Source organism: Aquarana catesbeiana, linkage group LG08, assembly GCF_042186555.1.
Source record: "Aquarana catesbeiana isolate 2022-GZ linkage group LG08, ASM4218655v1, whole genome shotgun sequence".
Classification (NCBI taxonomy): domain Eukaryota; kingdom Metazoa; phylum Chordata; class Amphibia; order Anura; family Ranidae; genus Aquarana; species Aquarana catesbeiana.
In genome coordinates this window covers 51,508,398-51,525,427 of record NC_133331.1, presented here as the reverse complement: position 1 = coordinate 51,525,427, position 17,030 = coordinate 51,508,398, and the positions used below count along the sequence as shown (strand labels likewise).

The 17,030-nt window shown below is 41.3% G+C and overlaps 1 protein-coding gene across 1 annotated transcript in view; it reads left to right on the top strand.

Annotated features, from left to right (window-relative positions):
* The window catches only part of ATRNL1 (attractin like 1), a 968,544-nt gene that overhangs the window by 197,185 nt on the left and 754,329 nt on the right, over positions 1-17,030 (top strand). Inside the window, exon 8 of the mRNA XM_073595827.1 lies at positions 10,786-11,041. Within this exon, the coding sequence (XP_073451928.1) occupies positions 10,786-11,041 (256 nt within the window). The remainder of the gene's footprint in view (positions 1-10,785; positions 11,042-17,030) is intronic.

Here is a 17,030-nt window from a genome sequence, read left to right as displayed (position 1 = left end):
CCACAGCTGGAACCAAAGATATTTGTGAACAAAAAACACAATGTAGTGATAAAATGAATGACTGATATAGCACCAAATAGCAAGGCTATGTAATTTGGCCCAAAGTTGTAGCAGACCAAAAAAGGGCATGTGGGTGTCTTCCACCCGGGTTCAGTACAAAAGAAGAGAAAGGTCTGGTACTGCTCGTGACATACCTCCATCCCTATACAATACAACAAAGCAAAAATAGCCCATGGGACTTTGTGTGAGACGAGCACAGGGGCCAACAAAGGTAGAAATAAACATGGTTACATAGTATATTGAGTAAATACATGGACATACAAGCCAAGCTACTGCAGTAGCACAATGACAAATTGCTTAAAAACATTCACATGTATTGTTGTATTTAATATAAAGAGGGATACTCCCATGCACATTTTTACACTTTGCACTTTAGGTAATGTTTTATTGTTTTTTTTTCTATTCCATGGGTTTCCTATTGATATCACTTTTTCATTCCTTCTCTACATTCAAGCGTCTTTCCTTGCAACTCACAGCACTCCCCTTCTATTTATGTCCACAGTATTAAGAGATTGCTCTGCATAATATGTAGATTTATCCATTACTAATTACAGTCTGCTATAGCAGTATGTTCCCCCGGTAGTTTGCTGTCGGCTCCATCCCTTCAGCTCCCGGCCCAGACGTATCCCCTGGCTGTCTCCTGAGAGATCACTTTTTCGAACCTTGGCATAGGCGATTTGTAAGTATGGGGCTCTTTTAGGGCCTCTATTTGCAAAAAGATATATATTTTTTAATGTATATACTTTCAATTGATACTTTTTTTTTTTGATATATTGCATGCTAAGATCTTCTGAAGAAACCAGCAGTGGCTCGCGAAACGCGTCAAGTTTTAGATGCTTGTATAACTCTTTATATTAAATACAACAACACATGTGGATGTTTTTAAGCAATTATGCTACTTCAATAGCTTGGCTTTTGTGTCCATGTAATTACTCATGTTTTCAATAAACGATGTAACCATGTTTATTTCTAATTTTGTTGGCCCCCGTGCTCGCCTCACTCAAAGTGCCATTGGCTATTTTTGCTTTGTTAGTCCTGAACATCTAAAGAGCTGCCCGGCATTCTTGGGCACACAACAGCAGGCTTCCGACTCCTTGTTTCATTGTGATGCTATAAAAGTGGAGGAGATTCTGATTGGGAGAGCAGACCAGTCGTCAGTGATGGCTATTTGGAGGAAATTTTCTTCTATTTAAAATTTTCTTCAGTCTGTCAGTAACCCTCTGTTTTCAGCATAAAGACAGCACTTTGCAATCTGTTAAACACAATTACTATATTTCATCTAGCTTACAGATAAGGGCACATCGCCATTCCGTGTCCTCATTTCATTCTCCTGTTGCGTTCGGGGAAACCTTAACTCACCACGTGCTGCGTCTTAATGTTTAATATCAGATTATCGAGGATGGAAATCTTATAATCTGGTATAAAGCTTCTGTCTGTAATTACAGTCTGCGGGGGGCTGTTGGATGGGCTTTTATGCTGCTTTTTAACATCTTTTGCTTTCATGCTGTCATTTGTGACACATTATTGCAATTAATACGCTGCAGAGAAATGGAACAATACGAACAAAAATGGACCAAGAAGCCATCATCTTCCTAAAATCCTGCTGACATTTATAGAGCAGATGGGGCCGAGATTGTCAGAGCTCCGAATGAACTTTTCTGACTTTGGTCTTTACACTTTGCAGACTAAAATTGTGAATTGAGCATTGGTTACAGCAAAATTATCATTCAGAGTTGCGTTTGAATTGACTTGTGATTCATTTAAAGGTGTTAAAAGGAAATTTGCTTGCAGTACTAAGCGATAATTACCAGCTATAATAATTCCACGTGTGAGTGTAAAGTTTACTTTAGAGCTGTAGTTACACATTGCTTCATAGAAATTATTGCAAATGTGTTTGTTTATTAAAGCTAAACTCCTGGTAGAAATAAAAACACATGTAGCTCTCTTGGGGGGGGGGTTATGAGAAGTGGTCCTACCCAAAGATATTGTTCTAAACCTATAGATAAAGAAGAGAACCAGAACCTATGCTAAGTGGAAGAATGAGTTTGATAATTTGGCAGTGCCTCCACCCAGGACAGGGCCTCTCTCGTCCTGGGAGATGTCCAGTAATCTAAATCAAAGTAACTGTAGCGAATGAACTATTGCAGCCTACATATAACGGTGTCAGTGGGGATGAGATCCTACAACTGTTGTCCAACCAGCCTGGAATGCAGATTCTCACCAGCAGAAACCATGGTAATCTATGGTGTGTCTTAGTCCCTAGTAGTTTCTAAACTTTTATGCAGCCGGATCTCTAACTGCCAGAATTGGCCACCGGATTCCTAACCTGGCTCTAGCCTATGCTAGTTATTGAGCCTTGAGCTAAAACTAGCTATAGAATGCCAGGTCATAAGGGACAGGTTTAACTAAAAATAACAGGAACTGCAAATAAATTCAACAGGTTCACCTACTAATATACTGGAAGGTGACCACTACACACATACAGTAGCAAAGACCTAGCTATCTGGTACTGTGCATATAAGATAATAACAATAGGACGGAGGTGCGTCTGTCACAAAGATTTAGATACACACTCAAGAAACTATGGGCAGCTGCAGTTAAACTATTACAACATAGGGATACTCAATTCTCAATAGTCTCTGCTCCTGGCCTGGGTGAAAAACATGCATTCTTCTGTACGTTTTAGGTCATGTGGCTCAGTTCTCTGTGTGTATTTCCTATAAATCTCCTTTTATACAGCATCACAATCCTCCAGTCAGGGTTTCTGACCCATCTAACAGGGACAAGAAATACCGGTCTGTAAATAACTAACTGTGGTAATTAGAGCGAACCTTCAATTATTTTTTTCATCTTTCTATCTATTGAATCTTCTACCCTTGTTGCTTTATCTTTGGATAGTAAAACATTTTTTTCTGCCAGTAAATGCCTTATACAGCCCACTTCCTCTTTCTTGTCTGGTCACTAGCCTAGGCTTATGACATCATTATTTAGACGTCCTCTCTCCTCTCTCTGGAAACGAAAAGAATTCCAGAGAGGGAGATGACATCACTTCCCCTGTCTGTGTTTACACTTACAGGCAGGGGGAGAATTTTCATTCGCCAGAACCGATCAGCAGGTCCAGGCCAGAAATCATTGGCCTGGACCTGAGGACTAATCGGTTCTGCAAGAATCCGACCTCCGCAGGCACGGGAGCGAGGGACGTACGGGTACACCCATTTGCACACCTGTGCCATTCTGCCGACGTATATTGGCGTGCGGCAGTTGGCAAGTGGTTAATGAAGGTACAACATTTAGCAACTAACATAGTTGATGATAAAAAGAGGCACATCTAAGTATGCAGGCATCCGGGGTAAAGCTGTCCACATAGACCATTATCCACACTGCCGGCTCTCAGCGCTGTCAGTCTGCAATTGTGACCGGGAAGACCACCCTGCAGTAGAGCGATCTGAAAGCGAGGCTTGAAGTGCTCATGGAGTGCAGCGTGGAAGGGACGACTTTGATGGCGGTGAGGAGGACGGTCTATGTGGACAGCTTTACACCGGATGCCCTTTTAATCATCAACTATGTGAGCTGCTAAATGTTGCACCTTCATTAAATGTAACCATATTGCTACACTTAGAGGCGCCTCTCCTCTTTTATACTCAGTTGTGACATGACGCTGTTTGTATATCAAGTCAAAATTTATTTAAAAAGTTTGCTTGTCTTGCAAAATGCTCTCAAACCAAGTAACTCTCAAACCAAGGTTTTACTGTACCTGACACCCCCCCCCAAAAAAAAAAATGACATGCCAAATGTGATAGAGGAATGTGATAGAGAAGGGGAGAAGGAGGACTTAAAACAGGACTTCTATACAGAGAATGAAGGTTTATAAAACTTTATAAGTAAACATACTACAAGCAAGGGGCCTTGTAACAAAGGAAAAGTTATTTCTGTTTCATAATTGAATTAATTTATTTAAAAAAGAAAAGTTTAATAAAGACTAACTCTTAATAACCATGTCCTATAGTTATAAATGGGAGTAGCTGTTTTATTAAAACCTGGGACAGTCTCCGTGTTCTGATGAGAAAATCTGCAGGGTCTGCATCTCTTTGGAAGTAGTTAACCCTTTGGGAGCATCTCATCAAAATGAAAATTTCTGTTGCAGGGTATGCCTAAAATCTGACTTGTGTATCTTAGTGCTGACTTCTGTGAAAATCAATGAGCCAATCACACAATTAGGAAATTACATTTTTGGAGGCGTTCTGCAATTTTGCTATATGATTTTCATTTTACAGAAAATTACAGCGTTGCAGACCAAAAAAGGAAACATCATATTTAATAATATAACACTACAACGTGGCCTGTGTAGCAATTGCATATGCTATTCTTTAAGTTTCTATTTACTTCAACAAAACTTTTTTGTTTTTTTTATTTGGTGGCACTTGACTGAACAGCCTTCCATAAGGTCCTTATCACTCAGAGTTTGAGGCGTGTCATTTAAGTTTTCGGCACGCTGTTTGTGACATGATGTACTCCATCTCCATCTCTTAACGTTATGCTTCAACTAGCTACCAGAAATTACAGTTTGACAGCGAGGATTCTGTTGGGGGGCCGCTGTCAGTCAGCCCAGCAGCGCTAGGTGAGGGGCATGTTGGAAAACCTGACTATAGAGGTACAGGCACACCATGCTTCGGCACGACGTTCTGTAACCCTTACAGGGAAACACTGAAATGCAAACTAACCTCTACAGCATAGATCAGCATAGATTAATTGATCATGATTGGCATGGTCAGTTGCAAACACAGAGAGGGACTGGCAGGAGGACCAGGTATTTCTGTGCAAAAGAACAACATAAAAGAGATACCCTATGTCACGTGTGTCACACACAACAACAAATGCCCATGAGCCAAATCCAGCTTGGCAGGCCATTTCATGTGGCCCTCGCACCTCTCCAGTGGTTGTACCCCCCCCCCCCATCTCATTTCAGCAGTCAGCAGCCGCAGAGTGGCTCGTCTTTGCCTCCCCTGGTTTCAGCGTTCAGCAGACTCTGGCAGCTGACTCCAGCCCTGCTCTAGTCCTCCCCCAGACCCTGGTCCTCCAGACTCTGCTTCCCAGCTCAGCCCCCAGCTTCTTCCCAGCAGCAGCATAAGGTAAGGGGGGTGCACTGTGATGTACCCTTCAAATGGTTACTTTTAGCATACTTATCTCAAAGATAAAGTTGAACATATAAAGATTCCCACCCACAGCTCGAATTTCATCTGGTTCATTAGAAACTGCCCAATATTCACCCCATGTAAGGTCAGCTTTAATCTCCTACAACACACAGGAGCAGTGGTGGATGGTGGGTTCTTCTTTTGGGGGGGGGGCATCAAACAAACAACACCCCCCCCCCCGGCGTGACACAGCACCTTGGCGGCGGCTCCGGTGTCCGCTCCTACAGCTTCCTCCGCCCTGTATCTTCCACCATAGCGCTAGGCATCCAATAGGATCGCATGACGCTCACAGACCTGCCTCCTGATTGGCGGTGAGGAACTTTCGTGTGATAATAGCAGAAATTAATTCGCTATGGTCACACAACTGGGTGGGCTCACCCTGGGTGGGCTCACTCATTTTTGAAGCCTGTTCTAATCAGGTGCTTAAAAAAACACCCTGCTGCATTGGATTCCATGGTCCGGCGCCACTGATATGTAGATCAGGGGGCCGGACGCATGGATAGGGGAGGTGGCGCCCACGTGTCCTCTATGGATGGGCCTGCACTGCACAGGAGGGGACTGTTGTGCTGGGAGCTGCACTCAGTTTTCTATTTGAAGAATAGAATACCCAAAATAGCACGCTCCCCACACCCCAACCTGGTGCTGAACGGTCCCCAGGATCTTTCTCATGTGAAGAAAAGCTAACAAGCTATTAGCACATACTTGTCGCTGCTTTGCTAATTGCTGCGAGAAATAGGTGTTATCTGCTAGAGAGACAATACAGGAGGTAACACACAGGGAAGAAAACTTCCTCTGCCATGTAATTAATTTCTAAAATATTTCCTTCTTTGATTCTAAATTAAAGGAACTTAAGGCAAAACAATTTATCTTTATCGTACAGTACAGGACACAGGAATCGATCTAAAGACCCCCTGGGTTATATGCCGCTACCTTCAGGTGGTTGGACACTGACAAAAGCTTTGCTGGTTTTGCTCATTAATGTCCCCCCTCTAACCCTGCCCACTCCATGGGGTTCCAGTTTTTTACTGGTATATTTTGGTGATGGATGCCTTCTCCTCTTGTAGAAGAATTTCCTAACTATTTTCCTAATTAATTTACCGCCTTCAACTGACACTTCTACCAAGAATTGATTGCTTACTGTCTCCAGGGGTCACTAGCAGTTCTGGGTTTGGTCTCCCTTGAGTACACCTTAGGAACCATATGCAGACCTATTCCTGTGTGACAACCCATAATTTGGGTTTTCTTTCACTTTTAATGGTAACAATAAACATGAAAAATATTGTATTTATTTTATTTATTATAGGTTGTTATATAGCGCTGTCAATTTATGCAGCACTTCACACATATAATGTATATTGCACGTTCACATCATTCCCTGCCCTCAAGGAGCTTACACTATAAGCTCCCTAACTCATATTCATACATACACATACTAAGGCCAATTTAGACAGGATCCAATTTACCTACCAGCATGTCTTTGGAGTGTGGGAGGAAACTGGAGGGAACCAGCACAGGGAGAACATGCAAACTCCAGGCAGTTAGTGTTGTGGTTGAGATTTTTAGTTCATTTGCGCACACATCTCTGTGAATGAATGGCATGACTGTGCGGGTGGATGTGCCGATTTCAAATATGACAGCTGCTGTGGAGGAGAAGAACTTCCACACACTGTCAGAGGAGGATCTTTTATCTGGCTGGGGGAATTACTTGACAGTATGTTACATGTTACACCCTAAATATGGGTGTAACATGGTCTAAAATGTGGACATCTCACTGTACTAGGACTTTAAGTTTTCCCATCCTCTCCGGGAGGTAAAATGTATTATCTGAGCAGTTACGGTTTGGTGGTCTGATAATCTGTGTGTATGAAGGTTATATCACTTCATCCTTGAAGCAACCATGGCTGTCTGAAATGTGCCAGCTTCCAGATTGGAGAGTTGAGCTCTGGCCTTCTCTCCCTCTGCTGCTTCCTGGATGTCAGTCCTATCATTTGATGGCCAGTTCATACATTATTAGCCATGGGGAGAAAACAGTGCCAAGGCTACCCTTACTAAGCAGACTTCGAGGTACCTGTGACTGAACAATAGGGATGAACAAAACTGAGTTTTTATTCCCCCGAAGTTGTATTTCTGCAAAATGTTGCAATTTTCGCCAATGCATTGCTATAGGTGGAGATGGTTTTATAAGAATATAATAGGTTTTAAATACAGTGCCTTAAAAAACTATTCATACCCCTTGAAATTTCCCCCCTTGAAAAGTGGCACATAATTGTGAAGTGGAAGGAAAATGATAAATGGTTTTCAATCTTTTTTACAAATAAATATATGAAAAGTGTGGCATGCATTTGTATTCAGACCCCCTGAGTCAATACTTTGTAGAACCACCTTTCACTGCAATTACAACAGGAAGTCTTTTTGGGGATGTCTCTACCAGGTTTGCACATCTAGAGAGTGACATTTTTGCCCATTCTTCTTTGCAAAATAGCTCAAGCTGTCAGATTGGATGGAGAGCGTCTGTGAACAGCATTTTTCAAGTCTTGCCACAGAGTCTCAATTGGATTTAGGTCTGGACTTTGACTGGGCCATTCTAATACATGAATATGCTTTGATCTAAACCATTCCATTGTAGCTCTGGCTGTATGTTTAGGGTCATTGTCCTGCTGGAAGGTGACCCTCCGCCCCAAGTTTTCTTCTAAGATTTCCCTGTATTTAGCTCCATCCATCTTTCCTTCAACTCTGACCAGCTTCCCTGTCCCTGCTGAAGAAAGCATTCCCACAACATGATGCTGCCACCACCATGTTTCACAGTGGGGATGGTGTTTGTAAGGGGTGCAGTATTAGTTTTCCACCACACACAGTGTTTTGTTTTTAGGCCAAAAAGTTCAATTTTGGTCTCATCTGACCAGAGCACCTTCTTCCACATGCTTGCTGTGTCCCCCACATGGCTTCTCGCAAACTGCAAACAGGACTTCTTATGGCTTTCTTTCAACAATGGCTTTCTTCTTGCCACTCTTCCATAAAGGCCAGATTTGTTGAGTGCACGACTAATAGTTGTCCAGTGGACAGATTCTCCCACCTGAGCTGTGGATCTCTGCAGCTGCTCCGGAGTTACCATGGGCCACTTGGTTGCTTCTGTGATTAATGCTTTCCTTGCCCAGCCTGTCGGTTTAGGTGGACAGCCATGTCTTGGTAGGTTTGCACTTGAGCCATAGTCTTTCCATTTTTGGATGATGAATTGAACAATGTTCCGTGAAATGTTCAAAGCTTGGGATATTTATTTTATAACCTAACCCTGCTTTAAACTTCTCCACAACTTTATCCCTGACCTGTCTGGTGTGTTCCTTGGCCTTCATAATGCTGTTTGTTCACTAAGGTTCTCTAACAAATCTCTGAGGGCTTTACAGCACAGCTGTATTTATACTGAGAATAAATTACACACAGGTGGACTCTATTTACTAATTAGGTGACTTCTGAAGGCAATTGGTTCCACTAGATTTTAGTTAGGGGTATCAGAGTAAAGGGGGCTGAATACAAATGCATGCCACACATTTCAGATATTTATTTGTAAAAAATGATGAAATCCATTTATCATTTTCCTTCCACTTCACAAATTTGTGCCGCTTTGTGTTGCTCTATCACATAAAATCCCAATTAAAAACATTCATGTTTTCATGTTTTTGGTTGTAACATGACAAAATAGGTAAAATTTCAAGGGGTATGAAAACTTTTTCAAGGCACTGTATCTCCTAAGGGTTAAAGGAAATCTTTTTACTTTTCCTGGACCTGTTTTTGGGCCATACAATTGCCTCTCAGTATTTCATAACAAAAAGAACTCAACTTAACTGAATGTTTTTGGTATGCCCAACTTCGGCACCAGATCACATCACTTCTCCTCCTAGACAAGGACTTACTGACGGCCTTTGAACACACACCTGTCACTACCCTACCTTAGCATCCAAACTCATTTCTTTGGTCTATTACCAACACACTTCCCTCTGTGTCCACCCAAACTTATCTAGCCAGATAGGAAGAGGATTTGTGGGCCCAAAAATTTAGACAAAGACTGGCAAGAAGTGTGGTCCACTATTGCAACCTGCTCTACTAATGTTACCACCTTAGAATCAGGCTTTAAGGTACTCACCAGATAATTCATGTCCTTTCTTCTTCCTTTTTTCTCTCCCCTCCCCTTCTTTATCTTTCTTCTCCCCTTATCTACTTAATTGTTTATACATCTTTCTAAGTTATTTCTGGCACTGTCTGCTGGTGGCATATATGCCTTCACTTTTTGAATAGTCCTCTTTGCTGGGCACCAGATAGATGACTCTCTCTGTTCTTTTGTTAGAACATGTTTAGAATGACGACAGGACATAGTTTATGGCGGATATTATGTCATTTATTGACCTCATGCTTTATGTACTGACATATCTTTCTAATGTTTTGTCATTCAACCTTGAAGATTCAAAAAACACATTAAAAAAAAATGAACTAACCTACCCTAAGTATAAAAACCTGAAGAAAAGAAGTAGCACTTTCTTTACATTTGTTTATCATTATTTTAAGCAGCTCAGTATGTGAAATGGAGAGATTTTGTTTCAGTATTGGTAGTTTTCCAATGAAATTTTGCTAAAATCACTCCACTTTTTGCTATTGATCCACACTCCAGGTGTGGGCACTCATGGAGGTATCTGGCAGTACTTGCAGACATTTTCAGTACTTGCTTTTCTTCATGCAATTACGAGAAGCGTTCAAGTCAAACTGTGACTTTAAATTTTACAGGTATAAAAAGGGATGCTAGCATGGCGGTACTACACGCAGTAGTAAGTGCAAGTGTCTTCTATTACTGATAGGTGGTGTACATGCCGCAGGCTAATCCAGAGTTTGTTAATCAAGATGGCAGACAACAGTGTTAGTACATGCATGGAACAGTGTATGGTGATGAAGTTTCTCGTAATTAAGGTGAAATAACCCGCAGATATCTACAGAAGACTTCAAGCACAGTACGGTGATGAGACTTTCAGCCGACGTAAGATATTTGAATGGTGTAAACGTTTCAAAGATGGCTGAAAGTCCATCAGTGAGGATCCTAGCCGTGGTGATTCCCAGCCCACAGCAATCATTCCATTGAACATTCAGCGCATGGAACGCCAGATCCTGGACAACCGCATAACCTGTTGTGAAATTGCACATGAGACGAATCTTTCATTTCAATTTCAGCACTGATGATGAAGTGAAGCAGGCTGTCCTAGGATGGTTGAGGCGTAATGACAAATCTTTCTATGCTGAAGATTTCCAGGCATTAGTATAAATGTAGCAGGGGAGTATGTTGAAAAATAAATGCAGTTTCCACTCCTTGAAATTTGTTCTTTTATTATATAAACTCAAAAACTTGACTTGCACGCCCCTCGTATTATCACATAGCTATTGTTTTGGGGAAAGGCTGTGTGGATATGAGTCGATTGGATGAAATTATTATAATATAAATGTTAGTTTCTGGCCAGCTCATTAAATCTGTTGTTTTCTCTCTTGCTCTCCCCAGGATGAGATCTACATGTATGGTGGGAAAATTGAGACCAGTGCTGGGAATGTCACTGATGAACTTTGGGTATTTAACATCTCCAGCCAATCATGGACGACACGAACCCCCATGGTGCTGAATCATGGGCAGCACTACGCAGTAGAGGGCCATACGGCACACATTGTGGAGCTGGACACCCGGGAGGTGATAATGGTCATCATATTTGGCTATTCTTCAGTCTACGGCTACATCAGCAATGTGCAGGAGTACCACTTACGTGAGTTTCCATCATCCTTTCTGGGGGGGGGGGGTGGAGGTGGGGTGGTTTATGGGGGGAAGAAGAATTGCATGAATAATACAGTATATAATCTATTTAGACATCATCAATTATATTTCTGGCAGCCGTAAGTTACTATTTTCGTGTTTGTTAAGTTTGGCTGGATTGCTAAATCATTAGTGGTTTCTTCTGTCTCTCAGGGATTCTATTGGTTATATCTCTGTATTGAGTTCCCAGGACAGTTCACCTACTGTGCCCATTATGAGGGGTTCCCACCATCCCTGTGCTGAATTCTGAGGACTGTACACCTACTGTGACCATTATGAGGGGTTCCCACCATCCCTGTGCTGAATTCTGAGGACTGTACACCTACTGTGACCATTATGAGGGGTTCCCACCATTCTTGCACTGAGTTCCCAAGTTTGCACAACTGCTGTTCCCATTATAAAGGGTCCCCACCATCCCTGCACTGAGTTTCTTGTTCTGAACACCTGTTAAGCCCATCAGGGGGCTTTTCACAATTCTTGTGCTGAGTTCCCAGGTTTGAACACCAGCTAATCCCATTATGAAGAGTTTGCACCATCCCTGTTTGATTTTTATTTATATTATATTATGGAGAATGTAGTAAGAAGATCTAGAACACACAAAGATGGGTGGGGACACAAAAGTAGGTGGGAGCACCTCCCAGGCAGACGGGAACAGAGTGGGGATATACAGTTACTATAAGTGATATAACTTTCTGGTTTGTTCAAAAAACTGAAAAGTCACTTTTGGAAGGACTGCCCTTGGAAATTTTTTTTAAGAGAATAGGATTTTAGATTGAAATATCTTGAATTTTATAAAGTGCATTGGTAAGATCCGTTCCATTGAAGCCATTCAAGATCATCACTTTTATCGCATACAGATCTCTGGGCAGACCTGTTCTAAAGTAACAAGTTTATTGTGTCTAAACGTTTACTTTCTGTCTGTATTGTATTGCATATTAAACTAGAATTAATATTCAACTTGGATTTCCTGCCTGAACCATTCTAAAAAAAAAAAAAAAAAAAAGCAGTAGAGCTAAAAGTCAAAGATTAAAATATAAAATTAAAGGAGAAGTATGGCCAAAACCATTTTGACTATACTTCTATGGCTCACAGTAGGACAGTACATTCTGCACTCCTGTGACCCGTTTTCTGCCTGTTCTAAGTCCACTGCTGGCTGCTGTCACTCAGGCGCTGGACCGGTCCTGACTTTGTCGATACAGGGATCGTTCCAGATGCCAGGACTGGCAGCTAGCTCAGCCTCTCAGTGAGCTGCTGAGAGCCTGAGCCAGCCGTTCCTGCCCGCTTCACAGCTCAGTGCTCCAGTGAGCGTGGAGGGGCAGAGCAGAGAGACGGTGACTGACAGTCATGGCTCTCTGCTCAGAACCAAGGAGAAAACTGAGCGATCAGCAGTCTTTGATTGCTCAGTTCTCAGTGCAGAGCTGGCAGCGGGCAGATGTATGCTGAATCCACCTCAATGAGTAATATATATATATTTTTTAACCCTATACTTCTACTTTAAATCCACAAATAGTAAAAGGGGTCTATTTATATGTAAATATATATATATATATATATATATATATATATATATATATATATATATATTTATATATATGTATGTGTATGTATATATATATAATTCTATGTGCAAATGTGTAAGCATATGGGCACAAGTCGCAAATTATACTCTTGAAAACATTTTTAATACTTGCAAAATGATATTAATACCCTTCTCAACTACCTAAACCCCCTACCTAAAGACTGTGTGCATATATGAACAAAGGAAAAAAAAAAGAGTATAAAAAATAAAGGAATATAAGTTAGATCAGAGTTTAATCTAGGTCAGGTTAGAGTCAAAGGTCAGGGTCTGTGTATTTTAGGTAGGATTAAAAAAAATAATTGTCAGGTTAAAAGCAAAATGCACAGTATTGTTTCTAGACACTACTACAGGTGCAAACATCAAATACCAATTACATAACAAATGTGGTATCGCTGCGATCATTAGGAGCAGGTTGTTTTTTGGTGGTAGGTTATGGTAATGGCAAGAAATATACAGCTACATTTTGAAAAAAAAATATATTTTTTTTACTTTTCCTTTGATAATAAAAAATTTGAAGATATCCATTACAATTTACCATCAAATTAAAGCCCAATTTGTCTCATAAAAAAAATAAGTCTCCAAGAAAAGCTTCTCAGTCTATTATCATAATTGACAATGTATTCACAGATCCCAAACTGATATAAAAATGTATCACGCTTAGCTTAACAAATTGCTGTAACTTTTCATTTTACATTTCCCAGGATATTTTCAGAAGAACTTTAAAGAAGTGATTTCCCAGATTATACATGATCATCTTTCACAGGTCTCAGAAAATTAGGCTATTAAGGGGCTCAATGGTTTTATTGAAATCTCTGACAATCTTTACTGTGTTAATGTAGCTTTTAAAAATCTTTTTAAATTTGCAGATTTCAATAAAATAATCTCTGGTGATCCTACCATGTCTACTATGAAGGTCCTTGTTCATCCTCCTATTATAGGGTGACAACACTGTATACCTGTCTCCCAGTTGTGCTCCTGGGTGACACGGGCTTATAATGGAGATTACAAGTGGCTGTTTCAACGCACATTAAAGCAGTTCTTTGCCCTGTTTGAAAAAAAAAAGAAAGTACACTCACCTGTCCATGGATCCAGCGGCGTGCTCACCTGAACCAGTTTTTCACTGGTCTTCGGGTCCCAGACGCTGGCATGTTTACTGTGGGCAGCCAGCTGTGGTTTCCTGGGGCTTCACAGCCCACTGGGCATGCGCGATCTGCGCTGTGCTTTGTGAACGATCCTGAAGCCTTCTGGGACCTGTGATGTGTCCCAGGAGGTTGTGGGGGGGGGGGGGTGGAGAGAACTTCCTGTCAAAACCAGGTACCCCCCCCCCCCCCCCCAAAAAAAAGAAAATAAAAATTTGCCAAAAACAGAAGAGGAGGGGGGTGGGGGGTAAAACATAAAGCTTTAGGAAAAGCTCTACCCGCTCTAAGAAATGCCATTTTAGCCCTTGCTGGAGTGCATGTGGGCAGGAAGTGGCTGCAAAGAGTCTGCAGGAGTTCAGCAGCACTAAGGTGCGGCAAAGGAGGAAAACAAAGTAAAAAAAAAAAGTATTTTATTCTTAAAAATAAATGGCATTTGGTTCACAGAGCAAATGAAATGTCATTCAGTTAGGAGTTATATGTACTTTAATCCATAGGACTACACATTGTGCCTTGCTGGCAGGGAAAGTACCCTGCGCTCCCTGCTGGCAGAACACAATAGCGCTGTGGGAGGGATTCTTCTGATGGGGGAATCAAGTAATTTTCTTTCCTTCTACCCGTGGTGGAAGGAAAGAAAATTGCATAATCCATGACCTGGATAAGGAAAGCGATGGTCGGCACTAAGGATGACTTCCAAAATAGTATTCCATTACATGTAGAGAGCTGTAAAACGGTCTACGCATTTCGGACATTAGTCCTTAGTCATGGCCTGCCTTGGGTATCCTTATTAGTTTAATTGTTGCTGAAACAGTCTGTTGTTTATGTTGAGTATAGGTGAGTAGAATGGCTTCTTCTCCCTGCCTCCTATTTTCAGACAACTGTTCAGTGTTCCAGTTAGTGTTTGTTCACATATAGTGTGGTGACCAGTGTTTTTTTCCGCATCCGAAGATCATCGGTCAGTGCACACAGAAAACAGTTGTTTTCTAATGTGCCCTGTTCCCTGCGTTGCGGTGAGTTGTGATAAAATGCAGACATGCCCGGGATGGGGGGTGTGATGTGGTAAAATGTGCATCACACCGCACATTTCACCGTTTCAACTGGCCCCTTAGGCTCCATTCACACCTATGCAGTTTGCTTTTGAGCGTTTCTGCAATGCTTTTTGCATTTTTTTGCATTTTTTTACTGCAGTTTTGCTGTGTTTTTTGCCACAATTTGCGTTTTTATTTTTTCCTTTTTATTTGTTTTTTGGCAAATTTGTTGTTGGGTAGATTAAAAAACACAAAATCGCAGCAAAATCACGATAAAAATGCACTACAAGCTTTTCTGCAGCTTGTCCATTGAAGACCTATTAAACCAAAAGAGCAAAAAAAAGCACCGTTTTGCATTTTAAAAAGTCCCTGACCCTTTCCAAAAACGCAGAGGAACAAAAATGCATTGATGTGATCGTGTTCCATAGGAACCCATGTTAAAATAATGTCCTGCGTTTCTGCAAAAAGCATGAAAAAATGCATTGGTGTGAATGGATCCTGAGAGAGAGATGGTATGAAAAAGGCTGCTTCTGCCGTTCAAGCCATCTTTCAAAAATGGAAAGTGTATGGCACAACTGCAAACCTACCAAGACATGGCCGTCCACCTAAACTGACAGGCCGGGCAAAGAGAACATTAATCAGAGAAGCAGCCAAGAGGTCCATGGTAACCCTGGAGATCCACAGCTCAGGTGGGAGAATCTGTCCACAGGACAACTATTAGTCGTGCACTCCACAAATCTGGCCTTTATGGAAGAGTGGCAAGAAGAAAGCCATTGTTGAAAGAAAGCCATAAGAAGTCCTGTTTGTAGTTTGCGAGAAGCCATGTGGGGGACACAGCAAACATGTGGAAGAAGGTGCTCTGGTCAGATGAGACCAAAATTAAACTTTTTGGCCTAAAAGCAAAACGCTATGTGTGGCGGAAAACTAACACTGCACATCACCCTGAACACACCATCCACACTGTGAAACATGGGGATGTTGCGGGGATGTTTTTCTTCAGCAGGGACAGGGAAGCTGGTCAGAGTTGATGGGAAGATGGATGCAAATACAGGGCAATCTTAGAAGGAAACCTGTTTGCGTCTGCAAAAGACTGGAAACTGGGGCGGAGGTTCACCTTCCAGCAGGACAACGACCCTAAACATACAGCCAGAGCTACACCAGAATGGTTTAGATCAAAGCGTGTTAGAATGGCCCAGTCAAAGTCCAGACCTAAATCCAATTGAGAATCTGTGGCAAGACTTGTAAATTTCTCTAATGAAAACAACATATGAGATACAAACAAAGCACTTCAGCAGTGCGGGCTAGGGACACAAGATGGGATGAGATACTCGTGGGATGAGGTCCCCAACTGAGACTCCTCCCCGGGAGTGCTTTGTTTGTGAGTATCTCATATGTTGTTTTAATTGGAGAAGTAAAATATTGGCAAACAGAGGTGTTTTTATCCCTATGTAATACCGGAATTACCGTGAGAGGTCTGTGACTGACTGGTGAAACCAGTAAGGAGAAAGGGGGTGACAGAGAGGGATTATCAGCTCCATGCCAGGCCAATTCATTGATTACCCCCTTAGGGGATCTGCTTTATCTGACCTGCTGGTAAAACGGGTCAGATCCTAAGGTGAGCGGCAGTGGTGGAGGCACTTTATATTTGTTGTGCACAAATTCAGGTGGAGTTTTCGTTTTGGAAGAAATGGAAGACTTTTATTATTGATATATTTCACTATTTTTATGATCATGGATTTTGATGTTGCACATTATTTATATAGGTAGTGCAGCAATGTTTTGACAAATACTTTGATCAGTGTTAACAGCAACCAGGTGGAGGTGCATTTTTGCATTAATTTGTAATTTTGCGCATATATTGTATATTTGCACATTTTTTATTTACAGGTTGAATCCATTATATGTATATCATCATTTATTTTAAAAATTGTTGCACATTATTATTAATGGTAGCGCTGCACTGTTTTTGTGCAAATATTCTTGATTAATGTGAAGTGAACACGTTTTCAGTGTTAGCAGCAACCAGGTGGAGGTGCATTTTGCACTGTTTTTGCACATTTTTTGCATTCTTTGCACATTTTTTATTTATAGGTTGTATTTAATATATGCAAATCACTATTATATTTATTTATTAATTTGCTTATGAGATTGCGCTGATTGTAAAAAAAAACAAAGAAAAAAACATTCAGTACATCCCTG